The sequence below is a fragment of the Adiantum capillus-veneris genome, chromosome 4 (genome assembly GCF_014529385.1).
Source record: "Adiantum capillus-veneris isolate H3 chromosome 4, ASM1452938v2, whole genome shotgun sequence".
NCBI lineage: Eukaryota > Viridiplantae > Streptophyta > Polypodiopsida > Polypodiales > Pteridaceae > Adiantum > Adiantum capillus-veneris.
In genome coordinates this window covers 68,256,759-68,274,268 of record NC_140934.1, presented here as the reverse complement: position 1 = coordinate 68,274,268, position 17,510 = coordinate 68,256,759, and the positions used below count along the sequence as shown (strand labels likewise).

Sequence of the window (17,510 nt, the reverse complement as noted above, 5' to 3'; positions counted from 1 at the left end):
TACACAATCGATCTGATGGCTCCTCCCGATCTGGATACTTCTGGAGCAGCAGTGGCGACGACACTTTCTCTTGGGTGACACGACTGTGCTCTTGCCCCACCTTTCATTGTACATATAGTTACTTTTGCAGTTTCATTCAGTTTTGGCTCACCGAGACGGTGACCACTCTTGTGGCGGGCAACCTGTAGTAGCAGGCTACAGTGTCACTTTCACAGGACAGTTACAGTTAGTACAGTTGGTCGGGTCTGTTCACACTGGACGGACACTCTTGGCAGTGACACGTGGCAGGGATACGGATGGTGGCCTAGTGGACATGTGGCAAGGTCACACTTAGCTGGCTGACATTTATGAGCCGTTGGTGGCTCTTTATGATTGTATCTATGAGTAGTAGCCGTTGGGTCATTATCATTATCTTATATAGATGGTCGGTTCATCATCTAGGTAGCGAGTCTTACACAGAGCACTGCTTCACCATCCCTGCACATCTGAGCCTCAACACCCCACTTGTACCTGTTAGTCCTGGGCTAGAGCTGAGTGTGCTGCCATGTCAGAGTCTGTACATGGTTCTTTGAGCTAGTCGAATCCACATGTTCTGGTCCACTGTTGTGTCTCTGTTGTTATCCATTGTTTCTGTGTTTCATTCTGTTTGAGAGAGTTTCCATTTGTTTGAGTGAGATTGTCACACACATTGCACTGAGGGGCACCCACATTGTAGAGAGCTCGACACATTATCCGCGCTACACCGCTGGGGAACGGGTTTTTTTCTTTTGTGTCGAAAAGCTCCCAGACAAGTCTTTAAGGGCAATTCTTAGGATAATTTCGACAATTCTAAAGTCTTGAAGGTGTGAAGCAGATGCAAATGGCGTATTCCAAGATCGAGAGATGTTTTAGTGGAGCGCAAGGGCAGAGGATTCGACCTTGGAGATGGCTTGTGGAGCTAGAAATGGAAGAGTTGCAGATCGATGACGATGAGGCAAAGGCAGATTATGCATGGCAAGGGCTTCGCGGAGCCGCATGGAAACTCTATTGCAATATCTCGACAACAGAGCAAAGAAGCTGGCACCAGGTGAAGCTAGCTCTACTTCTAGCCTTCTGTGAAGGTCAAAGGAGGTTCGTGGGATTGCCCGCCAATGAAGCGTGGGTCTCTCACAGTGGAGAGTCATCGAGTTCTACGAGCAGCAGCGGATATGCAAGTGACGTTGTGAGTGATTCAAGTGGCAGAAGCTCAGTTAGTGTTGAAGAGTTTGGAATGTCCGTCGACGAGCTTTTAGGTGCAGTACTCACGGGAATAAATACTAAAGGAGAGCAAGAGAGTGAAGCGGATAGTTTATATCCAAACGATGTATCCAACTCAGGTGAAGAGTTCAAAGTGGTATCAGGTGTTGGTTTGACAAAGCAAGAGGGTGGGCAGCCTTGCCATGATCAGCAGCATGCAGAGGTGCATCAAGTTCTAGAGTCAAGATGTGGTCGTGGAGAGTTGTCTCTGGGAGCAAACTCTGTGGAAGCTGATGGAGATGCAACCGTAGAGTGCGGATCATCATGTGTCGAGGATGACAAAATATTCCCTTTGCATTGTTCTGATGCCGACTTGGAGTTTAAGAAGGTATGGGATGAACTCATGTCTTGCTTAGCTGATGGTGTGGTCATTGAGCTGGTGCAATTAGAGGATGAGAGATTGGCTCGTCAGGCGATAGAAGCTCTGCCAGAGCAAGGGGTTGGGCAATCATCTACTGCAGAGGAACCGGTGGTAATAGAGCTTGAGAGTACAGCAGATGAAGTCTTTGCTGGAGAGGATGAAGTGTCAGCACATGAGTCTGCAGGTGAGGGCTTGGTTGGTCCTTTTACCAGATTAGAGGCTTTGGATGCGCTGGATGACCAAGAGGGCGAGTCTTTGGATGACGAATGGGGTTTCAATGACCCAGATGTTTTGATCGATCCCTCCCAGCATGTGTATGTCAACAAAGCTCTTCACAGGATCAGAGTTATGAAAAGCTTGTCGAGTGTTAAGGAGTCAAAGGGAAAAGAGATGCAGCAGCCAACGTTTAAATCCACCTCTCTCGACACTTATAAAGAAGAGAAACTCAACGAAGAAAATGTCTCTCTCATACAGGGTGTACATCTTGATAAGAAGCCGCAACAAGAGGGAGGGCAGGCCTTGCTCTCTCTTGCGGAGCATATGCTGCCCAGAGGGGTGCGAGATGTGGTGAGTGTAGAGTGAAAGTTTCTTTCTAGCAGCCAGAGCCCAGGTAAAATGGTCTCAGAGGATGAGAACCGTCCTGATGGCGGGTGTGATGACTTAGTTTTCTTTGATGATCTCTTATCCGAGGCAGGTGATGTCCCTCCTATGTCACCTCGGGCTGATGCATGCATATCTAGCGAGGTTGACTTTGATGATTTGGAGAGCTTGCTCAATGAAGATAAGCCTCTTGCTCAAATGAATGGCTCTCTCATAGTTCATCGTGTGAATGCAGATGCCAGTAATGTGTACAAAGCCTTTTTGTGCCTCTTTGCAGGGATATATGCTCTTGATAGTCTTTTAGAGGCCCAAGTGGCTACCACGTATGCTCATAAGGATAGTACACGTATGATGGAGTGGAGTTCGGGCCTTGATGATTCCCTTACAGGTTTTCGTGCTCATGGTAACAAGGATGAAACTTTTGAGCTTGCCATATGCGCTGCTAGTGAGGGCTTTCATCAACGTTTGACCATTTTGCATGCGAAGGGAAGATATGTCCAGCTTGTTTGGGATCCAGGTGGGAGCCTCTCTCCAAGCTGGAAGGCTAGGAGTTTTCCCTTTGATTGAGGTAAAGCTCCTTGTTGAGTATGTAGCAGGTGGAGGCAGTAGAGGGAGCGATCTCACGGTGAACTACAATCTATATATGGTTCTTTTCACGTTTTCAAAGCTTTTAGCATGCTATACGGGTTTCTTGGTGTCGTGTTTGCATAGCTCTCCAGTAAAGCTTGAGTTGAGCATGAATGTTCAACTAGAGGGTTGGGCAAAGATGATGGATTCCAGATTTTCCTCCGTCAATGCATCCAGGAACCGGTCAACCCAATAACAGGCTATATATGTAATGCCTATGCAGGTATAAAAGTAGCTTCAAGGTGCATCCGATTGGAAGATTCAAAGGTTGAGCACGCTCGGGACGGTTTTCTGAGTGCTAAAGATGGCAGTCGGGCAGATCATTTTTAGCCTACGATCGAGCGAGTTTCCAAGTTGGTGATGCCTCCATCAAGGGCTACAGTCTCATGGAGCATGTTCGAGGTCAACTTTTGCATAAGACTTGGGAAATAGCATCCCGATTGGGGCTCCAAGGATTATTTACATCAATAAGGTCATCATGTGCATGGTCTCCTCACGAAGAGAGCCGTCAAACCAAAACCCACTAGTGCTTGCCGACTTGGAGTCTCATGGATATGCTTCTTGGACTTCAACAATATTAGGAGGTGGACCTAATGGAGGGGATTGCCAGTCAAAGTCTACTAGAGTCACATATGCGCTTGGCAATCCTTTGGTTGGTGCAAGAGTGGGCAAGGAAGCCTTGGACATGGGAATCAACCCCAGGGAAAAGAGATGCAGCAGCCAATGTTTAAAGCCACCTCTCTCGACACTTATAAAGAAGAGAAACTCAACGAAGAAAATGTCTCTCTCATACAGGGTGTACATCTTGATAAGAAGCCGCAACAAGAGGGAGGGCAGGCCTTGCTCTCTTTTGCCGAGCATATGCTGCCCAGAGCGGTGAGAGATGTGGTGAGTGTAGAGTCAAAGTTTCTCTCTAGCAGTGAGAGCCGAGGTAAAATGGTCTCAGAGGATGAGAACCGTCCTGATGGCGGGTGTGATGACTTAGTTTTCTTTGATGATCTCTTATCTGAGGCAGGTGATGTCCCTCCTATGTCACCTCGGGCTGATGCATGCATATCTAGCGAGGTCGACTTTGATGATTTGGAGAGCTTGCTCAATGAAGATAAGCCTCTTGCTCAAATGAATGGCTCTCTCATAGTTCATCGTGTGAATGCAGATGCCAGTAATGTGTACAAAGCCTTTTTGTGCCTCTTTGCAGGGATATATGCTCTTGATAGTCTTTTAGAGGCCCAAGTGGCTACCACGTATGCTCATAAGGATAGTACACGTATGATGGAGTGGAGTTCGGGCCTTGATGATTCCCTTACAGGTTTTCGTGCTCATGGTAACAAGGATGAAACTTTTGAGCTTGCCATATGCGCTGCTAGTGAGGGCTTTCATCAACGTTTGACCATTTTGCATGCGAAGGGAAGATATGTCCAGCTTGTTTGGGATCCAGGTGGGAGCCTCTCTCCAAGTTGGAAGGCTAGGAGTTTTCCCTTTGATCGAGGTAAAGCTCCTTGTTGAGTATGTAGCAGGTGGAGGGAGTAAAGGGAGTGATCTCGCAGTGAACTACAATATATATATGGTTCTTAAAGCTTTTCGCATGCTATACAGGTTTCTTGGTGTCGTGTTTGCATAGCTCTCCAGTAAAGCTTGAGTTGAGCATGAATGCTCAACTAGAGGGTTGGGCAAAGATGATGGATTCTAGATTTTCCTCCGTCAGTGCATCAAGGAACCGGTGAACCCAATAACAGGCTATATATGTAATTCCTATGCAGGTATAAAAGTAGCTTCACGGTGCATCCGATTGGAAGATTCAAAGGTTGAGCACGCTCGGGACGGTTTTCTGAGTGCTAAAGATGGCAGTCGGGCAGATCATTTTTAGCCTACAATCGAGCGAGTTTCCAAGTTGGTGATGCCTCCATCGAGGGCTACAGTCTCATTGAGCATGTTCGAGGTCAACTTTTGCATAAGACTTGGGAAATAGCATCCCGATTGGGGCTCCAAGGATTATTTACATCAATAAGGTCATCATGTGCCTGGTCTCCTCACGAAGAGAGCCGTCAAACCAAAATCCACTAGTGCCTGCCAACTTGGAGTCTCATGGATATGCTTCTTGGGCGTCAACAATATTGGGAGGTGGAGCTAATGGAGGGGATTGGCAGTCAAAGTCTACTAGAGTCACATATGCGCTTGGCGATCCTTTGGTCGGTGCAAGAGTGGGCAAGGAAGCCTTGGACATGGGAATCAACCCATTGCTTGTAAAATTAAAAAGGTAATGAAGAGATTTTTTCTGAGTCTCCTGCAATCATGGCGAGCATGGGCTTTCACGTGGAGCCGCCGCCAAGGGAAAGCGGTGCCAGAGAGTTGGAGAAGAAGGGGGCGAGCATGGGTTTCCGGGCTCTCGAAGCCACCAGGACGCGGTGAGGAGGGAGAGAAGGCTGAAGAATGCCATCAGCTTGCGGGCAGCTCGTTGAAGAGCAAGGCTGGCTACACAGGCGAGGCAGAGGAGGGTGATGAGCTGCAGATCAAACCAAGGGGAGGTCGCTGCAGAGTGGGGGAGCCTCTCAGTAGAGAGTACATAGTGGCGCGATCAACTGCTGAGAGGCTTGGGCAAGAGAAGGAGCTGGTCACTTCAACAATTGGGTAGTACTAGCACAAGGGGTAGCCGACGACGGAACTAGAGAAGCAAGGGCATATCCGGCTCTGATGGTGGGCTTGAATAGAGGTGCCATTAGAAGGAGGAGCTCTCAAACAGCACAAAAATGGAGGGGACCTGATAGAGACAGTTGAGGAGACGATACTATCCAAAAGAGAAAAGCTCCGAAGGGCGTACTGAGCTGCCAACACCGCTTGAGGGACAGATATGATATGATATGATATGACATATTAACATCTTAAAAAGGCCAAAATGACCTATGAGACCATCAGATACAAAGTGGTGAATCTAATACAATGTCTGAAGTACAAGTACAAAAAGTACTGAAAGTAAAAAGTGAATACTGAAAATGAAGTGTGAAATGTGAAATGTGAAATGTGAAAATGTAGAGTAGGCCCTCAATGACAATCTGGGTGTCGTGCTAGAATGCATCTGATCCTCTGCTGGAGACTCCGTCGATGGAGTGTGCTCCTGTGTCTCGGTCGTGGTCGTCTCGATCTCCCGAGCTCAGTCGCCCTATCAATGAGGGTGCCTCTGGTATGAATGCGGGTACAACCCTGTGCTGGTGGTTGGTCTCTTGGCTCCCTCGATCCAAAGAAGTCTGCGATCTGTCTCTGCGACTGTCGTACTCCATGTCTCCTCAACAGACTATCTCTATGTCGATGTAGCTCAAGTAGATATAAGCCAAGGCATCTCTGATCCTGATACCTCATGACTCTATCTAGGGGTCCAAAACCCTCCCTGAATAAGCAATGGAAGCTCCCTCGTATCTCATAATACACAGTGCAGTGGTATATGTAGTGTAGCTCTGTCTCTAGCTCTCTACCGCAAAGTTGACATATCCTAGACTCCGGTGGTATCCCTCTGAATCTACCCGTCTCAATCTCCAGCTGGTGTGAGGATATGCGAATCTGACCAATAGCACATCGTAGACCATGAGACAAATGAGTGTCCATGTAGCTCGGACGAGTCACAAACCCATCTCACGAAAGTTGGAGAAGGTGCTCTTTGTAGAAAGCCATCTTCGTGCCCAACTCCTGCATCGGCTCTACCCATGTCCTCCTGGTGTCCAACTGTATAAGATCCTGACGAATGAGTCTAGTGATCTCCGTCCATGTGACTGGTAGGGAGGGTGCATCCAGGGAATACTGAAAAGGAGGCAATCTATCCATGCTGAGACCATGCCTCTGAAACCATGAGGTCATCTACGCATACCAACATGATGCGTCTCCCTGCATCGCTAACTGTCTAGAGGACTCAAGAGCAAATCTAGTATATCTCCCTCTATGTGTATCCCATAGACTGTGTATAAAGGACACTGATCTGGTAAGAGCCTCAATCTCTATAGGAGGGGCGGCTACCTCCGCTCGAATAATCGCATGTGGTACAGAGGCCTTGGCTCTAATCATCCGGGATATCATAAATACCAAGGGTCTCTCCATGTTCCTCCAATTGTCATGATTCATAGATGGTCCCCAAACCTGGATCCCATAAAGCATAGCTGAAGCAACCAAAGTATCAAAGAGCCATAGCTTTGTTCGTGGTTCTTGAAAGTGAACCTACGAACACATCCTCTCTAGCCCTCCCAATGCCGCATAGGCTCTGGACAGTCTAGTCTCTGCTGCTCTCCTCAGAGTAAACCTCGGTCCCGTGAATACCACCCCCAGATATGTATATTCATCTGTGTACTCCACAGTGTCCTTACCATATACGAGTGTAGGTGCCAATCTCTTGACCCACTGTGGTGTGGTGTTAAACACCATAACCTTGGTTTTACCAAGGTTCACAGACAGTCCACTATCCTCTGCAAAGTTGTGCAATGCATCCAACTGTCTCTGCATGCCCTCTGGCGACTCTAATATCAACACAATATCATCTGCATATAATAATAAAGGGATCCATGTCCCTGCTAGTTGAGCGCCTCTGTCGCCCTCTCTGTCAATGTAGTCGGAGACCTCATCTACATACATACCAAAAAGTGTAGGGGACAAAGGACACCCTTGTTTCACTCCAATAGTGGAATGAACAATGTCAGAAATCCCCTCAAGAGTGTGTACCTGGCCAGTCACTGAGCTGTATAAAGCCATGATCCCCCATATGATCTCTGTGGGTACTCCCAACTTCAGTAGCCTGTGCATCAATCTGGCCCTTGGCACTGTGTCAAATGCTTTGCGGAAGTCCACAAAGCAACAATACATCCGTCTCCCATGTGCCCGATCCTCCTCTATAATAGCTCTGAGTGTAAGAATATGGTCCAAAGTGGAGAAAGCCCTCCTGAATCCAGCCTGTCGTGCTGCTCTTATGCCCTCATTTTCTGCCCATTTACTTAGTTGTTGTTCAAGAATGGATGCATACAACCGTGCCAATGTGTGCCCTATCATAATAGTACGGTAGTTCCCTGGCACCGTGGGGTTCCCTGCCTTGAAGAGAGGTACAATAGTAGATAATCTCCAGGACTCGGGTAGTCCCTCACACATGACACGGTTAAACAACCGCGCAAGAACCTCTGACAGTAAATCTCTAGCATGTATCAAGTGCTCTGCGACCAAACCATCATGATCATATGCTCTCCTAGTCCTCATCCTGTCAATGGCGTTCCTTCACCATCTCAGTGGTAAAGAAGGTACTAGTGGCTGGACATGGCTCTAGAGGGTCTGGTAATGGTGGTTGCCCAGGTATTGTATATAATGATGCTGCATACTGACCCCAAATCTCGAGAGAGGTAATCACTGGAGGAGGTGAGTGCTCATGGAAGAGACGCCAGGCCTCACCTGAATCTCGACTCAAAAAGAGCTGATACAAATCACGTTCCATCTGGGCTAAAAAGGCCCGCTTCTTCCGTCGCACTAAACGCTAAAGGGCAATCCGGGAGTGTCTATATGTAATGACTCCAAGTATAAGCTCGCTCTGAATCTGAACTCTCATCTCTCTGCACTCCTCATCATACCAACTATTCTGAGGCATGTTCCCAGAACGTCTTCTCTGATCTGGTTGAGTGTGTGGGTATGCCTCTGCTGCTGCCCCATGCAAGATCTCCGTCAATAAAATGGTGATCTCCTCCACTGTATATACAGGCTCGGCTGCCCACATCCGTCTGCAAATCTCTTCCACATAAACTGAATCCGTCTCTGGTGTAAAAGAATACCGTGTGTGTGCGATCCTCCGTGGTGGTGTTTGAGAGGCACTATACTGGAAAGAGACTGAAAAAGTCAGGAGAGCATGGTCCACTGCTACTCCAACAGGCCTAGGACCCACAGTGAGATCCTGAATATTAGAGATGAAGCTCAGTGAAGTCATGACATAGTCCACTGTACTGGCCCCATGCCTGTGTGGAAAGCATGTGAATCCCCTAGACGAAGGAAACATCTATAGACCATTAAGTATGGCCAGACCATGCGTACTCGTCATCTCCATGAGATATCTCCCATACTCTGTGTGCTCTCTATCATGTGAGTGTCTGTCAAGCCCCATCTCCGATATATCCATCTCTCTAAGCATCTCCTCCGAGGTATCATAAAATACCGTTTGGAAGTTGGCCGTCCTGGCATTAAAGTCTCCCAAGAGAATGATATCTCCATCTCTAGAGAACTCCCATATGTCATCATCAAGTATAGAGAAAGGGGATTGCCCTCTAGGTGAGGTATAGACTGATGTGCTAGGGGGAAAGTAACAGATAGCAATTTATAAGAATCTGCCTGTCTCAGCTCTCAGTCTCACCCACATGTATCTCGCCTGGTCATCTCTCCAGACAATCTGTAATAGCGGCTGCAACCCCTCCTTGAATAAGACAGAGAGAGAGGCACAGATGGAACCTGCGGGCCGATCAGTCAGGAGCAAGACCATGTGAAGCCATGCTCAGCACAAGGGGAGCCATCAAATGGGCTATCAAGAGAGAAGGGGGCCGAGAAGCCACTCAGAGATCAGGAGGAACTCTGGAACAGCGCGAAGGAGGGGAGCTTGTGAGGGAAGGAGGCCATGCGAAGAAGGCTCTGGTGGCCATCGGCTCACGAGGGTCGAGAAGGGAGAGCTTGAAAGGAGGCACACCAGGTGAGAGCACAAGGGGGAGCCATCAAGAGAGCACGGCCAAGAGCTGCAGACTAGGAAGGGAACGGCTGCAGAGAGCGCCATCAGCAGAAGGTGGGGGGGGCTCGGAGGTCCTCGAGCGCTGCAGGAGAGAGCTCGCCATTCAAGAATAGAGCAACCAGGGCTACAGCTTGGAGGGAGAGCTGGTTTCAAGGGTGCCAAGAAGCACCGTGTGCAAGACCAGGAGGTGCCGGGAGCTACGGGCTGCATGAGGGAGGCCGCCGGCTTCGATAGAATGAGGGAGAGAAAGGGTGTGCTTTTAAAGGAGGGCCCATAGATGGGAGAGCGACACCTGCAGGTTCAGAGAAGCCAAGAGCTAGATCAGGGAGGGCACCTTCAGCAGTAGGAAAAGGAGCAAAGGGAGCTGTAGAGAGGGTGGTGGGCCTTTGAGGGATACACGGGGTGGCCGAGGGGGCTCACCAACTGCAAGAACGACCCCGGAGGCTCGTGAAGGGTGGCACATCAAGACCAATTGGCAAAGGGTCCGGCAGGATACAAGACTTGCAGATTACCATGGGAGAAGGGGCCAAGAGGTCTGAAGGGTGATCAGGGATCAGATCACTGAGGAAGGATGCAGCGTCAAACATCGACGTGCTCTCGACTTGGATTTAATGCTTTTGTGTACACATGGTCATTTTTCAGTCTTTGTATGCTTTGGGTTTTTTTAAACAGATGTGGTTTCATGTGAAGCAAGGCAATTGGGATCTTCAACATGTGGGTCTGTCGAGGGAGAGAGTGTGCGCCCTGAAGAGTGAGTGTCTTTTTGTTGAAAGTGTTTGTGTCTAAGGAGTTTTCCAATGTGTGCTCTTGGGCTACAGGAAAGAGGGAGAGGGTTGTGTCTGGGTGTTGGTTTCCTGATGCCCATCAACGTCATCCTCTTGAAACTTGCTTCTTTCCTATAAAGTGGATATCCTCTACGCTTCTCTGACACTACCTTCAAGACCTTCAAGGTCTCAAGTGTTATGCTGCACTATTTAAAGCGTGTTACTAGTGTTGCACGAATTGGTCATCGCTAATTGCCAAATAACGATTAGAGTTAACCGTCTGATAGGACCATCAAGACCTTTAGTGTCTCAAGGTTATGCTGGCATGGTGCATTTGGGCTACTACCATGTCAATTATTATGGATGCTACAGATGATCTCTTGATGTTTGAATTTACATTACCAATGCCTACTATGCATTTATACCAGTATTTAATTTTGACTTCCTTTTCAAGGCACTTAAAAGGAAATCTATTCTGTACCCAACGTAGTGACAACCTTGAGAATGGAGTATGAAAGAAATCTCTGTTGCTGGCAGATTGACCTTTTAAGAAGACAGCTTATCTGGTCAAATGGGAATGCGTTTATCTTTGATGTTGTAACAGGAGTCAGAGTTGATCTACTTCAGCAGCCTGAATGAATGGTATCAAATTTTAGCACTGTAAACCTTGGCTTTAGGGATCTTCAAAACGGGGTTTCATGTGCATGTAGCTGCACCTCACATTGGTTTATGGTTACCAGCTTATGTCGATTTCTGTATTTGATACTACATCCATCTACATGTGAGAAAAGAGATATGTGCTAATGTTTTCTTGACTTCGATGTCCAGGTTATCAATAGCCAGAAAATGGTAACAAAATCCAGGCCCACAACTTTGTCCAAGCAAAAGGACAAGATAAGTGAAAAGCTCAAGCAGTTAAAAAATGAGTAAGTCTTATCTCATACTCTTTCATGTTAGTCGATATTTGTATATTCTTCCTGTCTAATTGGACGAGGTCTTCCAGTACGTCCTTTACAACATTGGATACAAAGTATTTGAAGCCTTTCCTTCAAGCTGCTCCAAGTGGTGAAGGCTTGGACTCTAAAGGGGTGCTGCATTTCCCTGTTAAAAAGCCGCACGGCACGCAGGGTAGAGCAGCATCAATCTCTGCAAATGTAAATTAGAGGAGCATAAGTTACTATGATTAAGTATCTTGTTCATGCACAGGTGACAATCAGCCCAAGAATAATCTGTCCTCAAATTATGACGATGAAGATATAGATGAAGAGGAGCTGTCGGAAAGTAGAGGTCTTTTAACGAGTTATAAATCCTAGGACCAAAATTTTAAGGTATGGGTGTCATGAGGCTATTTTGGACTTGTTTCATAGTAGACACTTGCACTCAACCTTGATGTGTTGATGAGAAAGCCATGATAAAAAACACGGATTGATGTCGATGTTCCAGTGGTGCAGGAAAGGTGCATGATAGAAATCAAGTGTTGATGCGATGTTCTAGCGGTGCAGGAAAGGCGTCTGCAGTGTTGCCTTTCATTAATTGGCACTGTTTTCCAGCATGTTACTGTTACTCTGTAGATGCCATGTTTGTATCAATCCTGTGTTTATCGAAAAACCGTCACAGGATGCTGCATAGCAACAGGAAGAAACCATTGACGTAACAATCTTGTGCTGAGAGTCCCTCTAGTTTATCCTTGAGTTTTGAGAGAGAGCTCAAGGAGAAACAGATCATCAGAGCAGTTTCCTTGACTTCCAAAAATCGGAAGCAAAAGTTATATTACCAAACTTTAAATTTCTGTTTACTTATGCCCCCCCTCTCTCTCTCTCTCTCTCTCTCTCTCTCTCTCTCTCTGAAGCACACCACAGTTGACATACATGTCGACCAAGGCATTCCACGACCATAACTTGTCAGGCATAACCTGTAATTAATGCATTCGATGGGACAATACTGCTGCTGCTGCTGCTGCTGCTCTCTCTCTCTCTCTCTCTCTCTCTCTCTCTCTCTCTCTCTCTTCACTGCAAGAAACAGGTCGCGTAGCGGCTTGCGCAGGTACAGCCAACAATCCGTGCAATTCTCCAAAGAGCACGTTATTTTTGTCGAGCCGCGGGGCAGCCTAAGCAGAGGGGGAGCGGGAGCTTGACTAGAGGGGCTTTAGTTCTAACGCCCTAAACCAAAGAGTGTAAGTGCGTTTCGGTGAAAGGGCAGTCTCTTTTGAGCGGGAGCCTGTCATTTTATTAACGCAACTTATTGCATTAGTTTGGTTTGGGAGTCCCGTTGTATGTGGACATGTACTGAGACGATCTTGCTCGCACAAGCATGGAGTTTGATTGGCGCATGTCATAGATGATGGACCAACCAGACAATACCAGATGCATATCAAACCTTGCACAAAGAAAAGGTTTGCAAGCTAGGTTGTATGCATCCATTCTTGAGCAGCACTTGAGTAGATGGGTAGAGAGAGCAGGCATTCGGGCATCGCGATAGGCACGATTCAAGAGGGGTTTTTCTACCCTTGATCATATATTGACACTTAGAGCTGTTATCGATAGGAAATCAGATCACATGGTAGGAGGATTTACTGCACCTTTGTGGATTTTCGCAAAGCATCTAATTCGGTTCCCATAGCTTGATTGATGCAAATACTATAGGAGGTGGGAGTACCCACATAGCTGATTTGGGGAGTCATGGCTTTATACAAGACAATAGTGGGGCATGTTCTCACTCTCGAGGGGTTATCTTAGCATATTTACTCCACAGTTGGAGTGAAATAGGGAGGCCCACTCTCCCCTACACTGTTTGGTTTGTATGTAGATGAGGTTTCAGATTACATTGAGAGGAGAGGCGACAAGAGCACTGCTAGTAGGAATTCGGATCTCATTACTAATGTATAAAGATGATATTGTGTTGATCTCAATTCGGAAGAGGGGATGCAACGACACTTGGATGCATTGCACAATTGATGTCGGCTTGTCGGTGAACCTTGGCAAGACCAAGGTTAAGGTGTTCAACACCACAACACAATGGGTCAAGCGATCTGCATCGATTTTCACATATGGTTTGCAGATGGTTAAGTATACAAACGCATATACTTACCTAGGAGTGGTGTTCAGTGGTCCAAAGTTCTCCTTGAGGAGATCAACAGAGGCCAAACTTATGAGAGCAAATGCAACTTTGGGGAGGATGGAGAGGATGTGTTCGCAGATTCAATTTCAGTTTTAGTTTCAATAACCTCGAACAAAGCTCTGGCTATTTGACACATAGGTTATTTCAGGTATGCTTTATGGGGTGCAGTTCAGCCTTTGGTTTCTATGATTTCCTAGATGATTAGGGCCAAGGCCTCTATATCGCACGAGATTATTCCTCCGGTATAGAGGATATTTGACTCATTGATTACTTTAGTTATGCTTTATGGGGTGCAATTCAGCCTCTCCTCTCTATGATTTCCTCGATAATTAGGGTCAAGGCCTCTATACCGCACAAGATTATTCGTGCAGAGCTTGCTGCTCCCCACCTGGTCAGAGGCACTTACCAGATTCGTCTCTTTTACATACAACATCTAGGATCTTCCCAAAGATAGATATGCTCGCCTAACTTTGGAGGCTTCTTGACAGCTTGCCTCACACGGAGACATAACTTGTTGGTATGTATAGATGACATCATGGTTTCAGCTACATGGATTTAGTAAGGACAAACTACCCCCATTTCTAGTACTTGTTGGATGCACCCTCCTTGTCCTTCACACAGATTGAGATTATCCGCCTCACCAAATAAGATTTGATCTAGCTAGACATTAGGACATGGACAAAGCTTACACGAGAGCTTGGCACAAAGATGGCTTTCTATAGAGAGCATCTTCTCCAACTCATAGAGGATGGATATGGCCGATATGGACACTCATTTATCCCCTGGGATACGATGTGCTATTGGTCAAATGCGTACATCTTCACATTAGCTAGAGATTGAGACTAGCAGATTTACGAGAGTAACAAAAGAGGCCAGAATTTGTCAGTTGTATCATATAGAGCCATAGACAGAGTTACATCACATATGTCATTGTCCAATATACTATGAGAATATGAGGATGCTTTCACTGTCTATCCAGAGAGGACTTTGGATCACTGGCTAGAGTCATGAGATGTCATGATTAAAGATGCCTCGACTTGTTTTTGTTAGAGCTGCGTAGACACAGGGAAAGTCTCTTGAGGAGATTAGACAATGGGAGACATTTGCAGAGGGGGATCACTGACTTTTTAGACCAGCAGATGAGCAAGCTTTACAACAGACTTAAGAGTCCACCTATACCAGAGGTATATTGACTGATAGAGACATTGAGCTTGAAAGGAGCTAGATGCCAATGCCTACGAGGGCCACCATGACAGTGATGGATTCTAGCATGACATGGGAGACGTCCAATATGGCTCTTTACATATCTATGTGTACACACACACACACACACACACACACACACACACATATATATATATATATATATATATATATATATATGCTAGCACCATTAGAGGTTGCCCGCTCCCCTCCCGCACTGCTTGGACTATACATAGATCAGGTAGTCGACTTCATTTGGCTTGCTATCGGAGACATAGTCTACTTAGCAAGTATTGCGGTCCATATAGTGCTCTCTATTAATGATATTATGTTGCCTTTCATTAAGTGGAACTTTTTTCCAAGATGTCACTTTTACAATGTAGATTCCATGTTTGTATCAATCCTATGGTCATTAAAAGTGAGCTATCTTTATTGAAAAACCTTTCAAGGGTTGTTACCATATGTGGTAGTGATGTGTGAACACACTTAGGACTGTTGGGGCACTTTTTCTCTTACTATGAGGTTTCTTCCCTGTGCATTGTATATACACCCATCACTCTAGGACTATCTTTCTATTTGTGCACTAAGAAATACACTTTGCTGTGTGCATTCCTCTCCAAGTTGTGTGTGCATCCCTACAACCCTAATTCTAACAAATGGCATTAGAGTAGGTTGCATCCTCTAGGTGTACAATCGGCTAGAAAGCTTAAAGCTTTGTGAAGTGACAATGGAGGCGAGTACGTCTCCAATTTTTTGGGAGGGTTATAAGCCCCCCCCCCCCCCCCCCCCCCAAAAGGCCAAAAAATAAACTTGTGATGGCCTTTAAGTCTGAACTCAAGGCCTACCTAGATGGGTGATGGCGTAGCCATGCGAGAGCGAGAGAGAGAGAGAGAGAGAGAGAGAGAGAGAGAGAGAGAGAGAGAGCTTTGCATAGAAATCTTGGTTGTAGCCGCTACAAGTAAGCAATCTACATCCCACGCTCGTGCAATCTGCAAAGCCTGATTGTACTTGATTTGGAGCAAGTGTTGCCAAAAGAGGATGTGTGTGCTAGGGTTGATACCCACACGAACACACATTTGAGCTCTTCTTTTTCTTCTTCATAGTTTTTGTGCATCCATGCAAAAAGAATAAATCCACGACCTTGCTCTAATACCTGTGAGAGGCCCTAAGTCTACAAACCTCATGCTCCACCCAACCATCCCTTCTATAAGAATAGAAGGATCCTCACACCAGTTCCCATTGGGCCATGCTCGAGCCCTTGCCCTCACAGGTGCACTAAATAATTTCCCTATCTAAATTTATAAGTGGGGGGTAGGTTATCACTAGCAATAACATATATCTCCATGAGATATATAGATAGAGATTTCCATGAATATATTTGATGCCACATTTCTAGCACGATATTTGTAACTCCCATTTGATATTAATTGAAAGGATTCTTTGAAATTACAAGACAAACACTTTTGTAGAAATCGGGTCAAGTTTATCCATACTCACATGCTACCATCAAGGACTACCTAACAAGCATTCTTGGTTTTCTTTAATCTTGTGGTGTTAGGGTTGTTTGAAGCTTAAGAATAAAAGGAATCCCATCATAATATATTGACATCAACTATACTAAAAAACACAAAAGAGATTTTTGATACACAATAGATTTAAGCATAGTGTGTTTTCAAAGAGCCATCCAAAACTTTATTTGTAAGCTAGAGGTATAACAAATTTTTTCACCATGCTTTTATAAGCATAAGGAGGGGGGTCATAATTTACCATATACTAATCATAAATAGGGGTTTTCTAAACTCTCGACTCACAAGTGGCATGTTTTTTCCTATAGGATTGGATCCACAACAGAGAGCCAAATGATCACCATAGCTTTGGTTGCAAAACGCAAAGTTGTTGAAGATGGAGAATGTTATGAGCAAAGAAAACCTTAAGTATGAGGTTGGCTTTAGAGTACTGTTATGATATGGCATGGGCTATATCCATTCATGGGGTCTTGTAAACATGCACCGTCAAACTGCTTAAGCTAAAATGTTCCATCACTACTATTTTATTCACAAAGTATGGACCAATCTATCAAAGCATGATTTTTCCTTGCATCTTGCGAGGTTTTGTGTTGAAAACTAATACCAAGAATCCTTCTTTGAAAGCTCTTATCTTGGAAGGATGATATGTAGCTTACGGCCTGATCATGTAGGTAATTTTCCTCAAACTCTAAAAGCTTATTCATTCTTGCTTCTCAAGATTTCTTCGTCAACAATATTTCCTACACTACTACTCTCATACTTGGCACCAAAAATTCCATTGGTATGATTGCTTGGGTACCATACACCATTCTAAATGGGGTAAAGTTGATGCTCACTTTGTAGGTTGTTCTAAAGGCCCATAGTGCGGAATGCAATTTTTATCCCCATTCTATTTGATGCTCTTCTACACTCTTCTTCAAACTGTGATGTAGAATCTTGTTTTTTGACTTGGCTTGACCATTTGCTTGAGGATAGTACACATTTGACTTCTTGTATACTATGAGATGATTTTGCACCAACTCATAAACCACTTTGTTCAAAAACACGGTTCTTTGATCACTAACCAGCTCTATTGGGCACTCAAAGCGGGCGATGACATTCTCATAAAGAATTTTGCAAAGTCTATAGCTTCTTTTGTCTTGACTGTCTTTTCTTCTACCCACTTGGTGCAATAATCTACTACCACTAAAAGATAGACATTATTGCTAAGCCACGTTGTCAATTTGAATGGACTGACAAAATCTAAAGCCCCATTTCTCAAATGGGCCAAGTGGTAAAATTGGCTTGTGCCTCATTCAGTCCTTTTCTATGGG

The 17,510-nt window shown here is 45.6% G+C and overlaps 3 protein-coding genes across 3 annotated transcripts; all 3 read left to right on the top strand.

Annotated features, from left to right (window-relative positions):
* The first annotated feature begins 2,176 nt into the window (after nt 1-2,176).
* On the top strand, nt 2,177-2,803 carry LOC147459346 (uncharacterized). The gene has a single exon (XM_086511582.1). The coding sequence runs from the start codon at nt 2,252-2,254 to the stop codon at nt 2,801-2,803; it is 552 nt and encodes a 183-aa protein (XP_086367708.1). The 5' UTR covers nt 2,177-2,251.
* A 921-nt stretch (nt 2,804-3,724) lies between these two features.
* On the top strand, nt 3,725-4,730 carry LOC147459345 (uncharacterized). The gene is made up of 3 exons (XM_086511581.1): nt 3,725-4,352; nt 4,460-4,528; nt 4,624-4,730. The coding sequence occupies exons 1-3, from the start codon at nt 3,725-3,727 to the stop codon at nt 4,728-4,730; spliced, it is 804 nt and encodes a 267-aa protein (XP_086367707.1).
* Nucleotides 4,731-10,545: 5,815 nt separating this feature from the next.
* Nucleotides 10,546-12,135, top strand: LOC147459344 (uncharacterized). The gene is made up of 3 exons (XM_086510644.1): nt 10,546-11,277; nt 11,355-11,479; nt 11,558-12,135. The coding sequence occupies exons 1-3, from the start codon at nt 11,198-11,200 to the stop codon at nt 11,662-11,664; spliced, it is 312 nt and encodes a 103-aa protein (XP_086366770.1). The 5' UTR covers nt 10,546-11,197; the 3' UTR covers nt 11,665-12,135.
* The last annotated feature ends 5,375 nt before the right edge of the window (nt 12,136-17,510 follow it).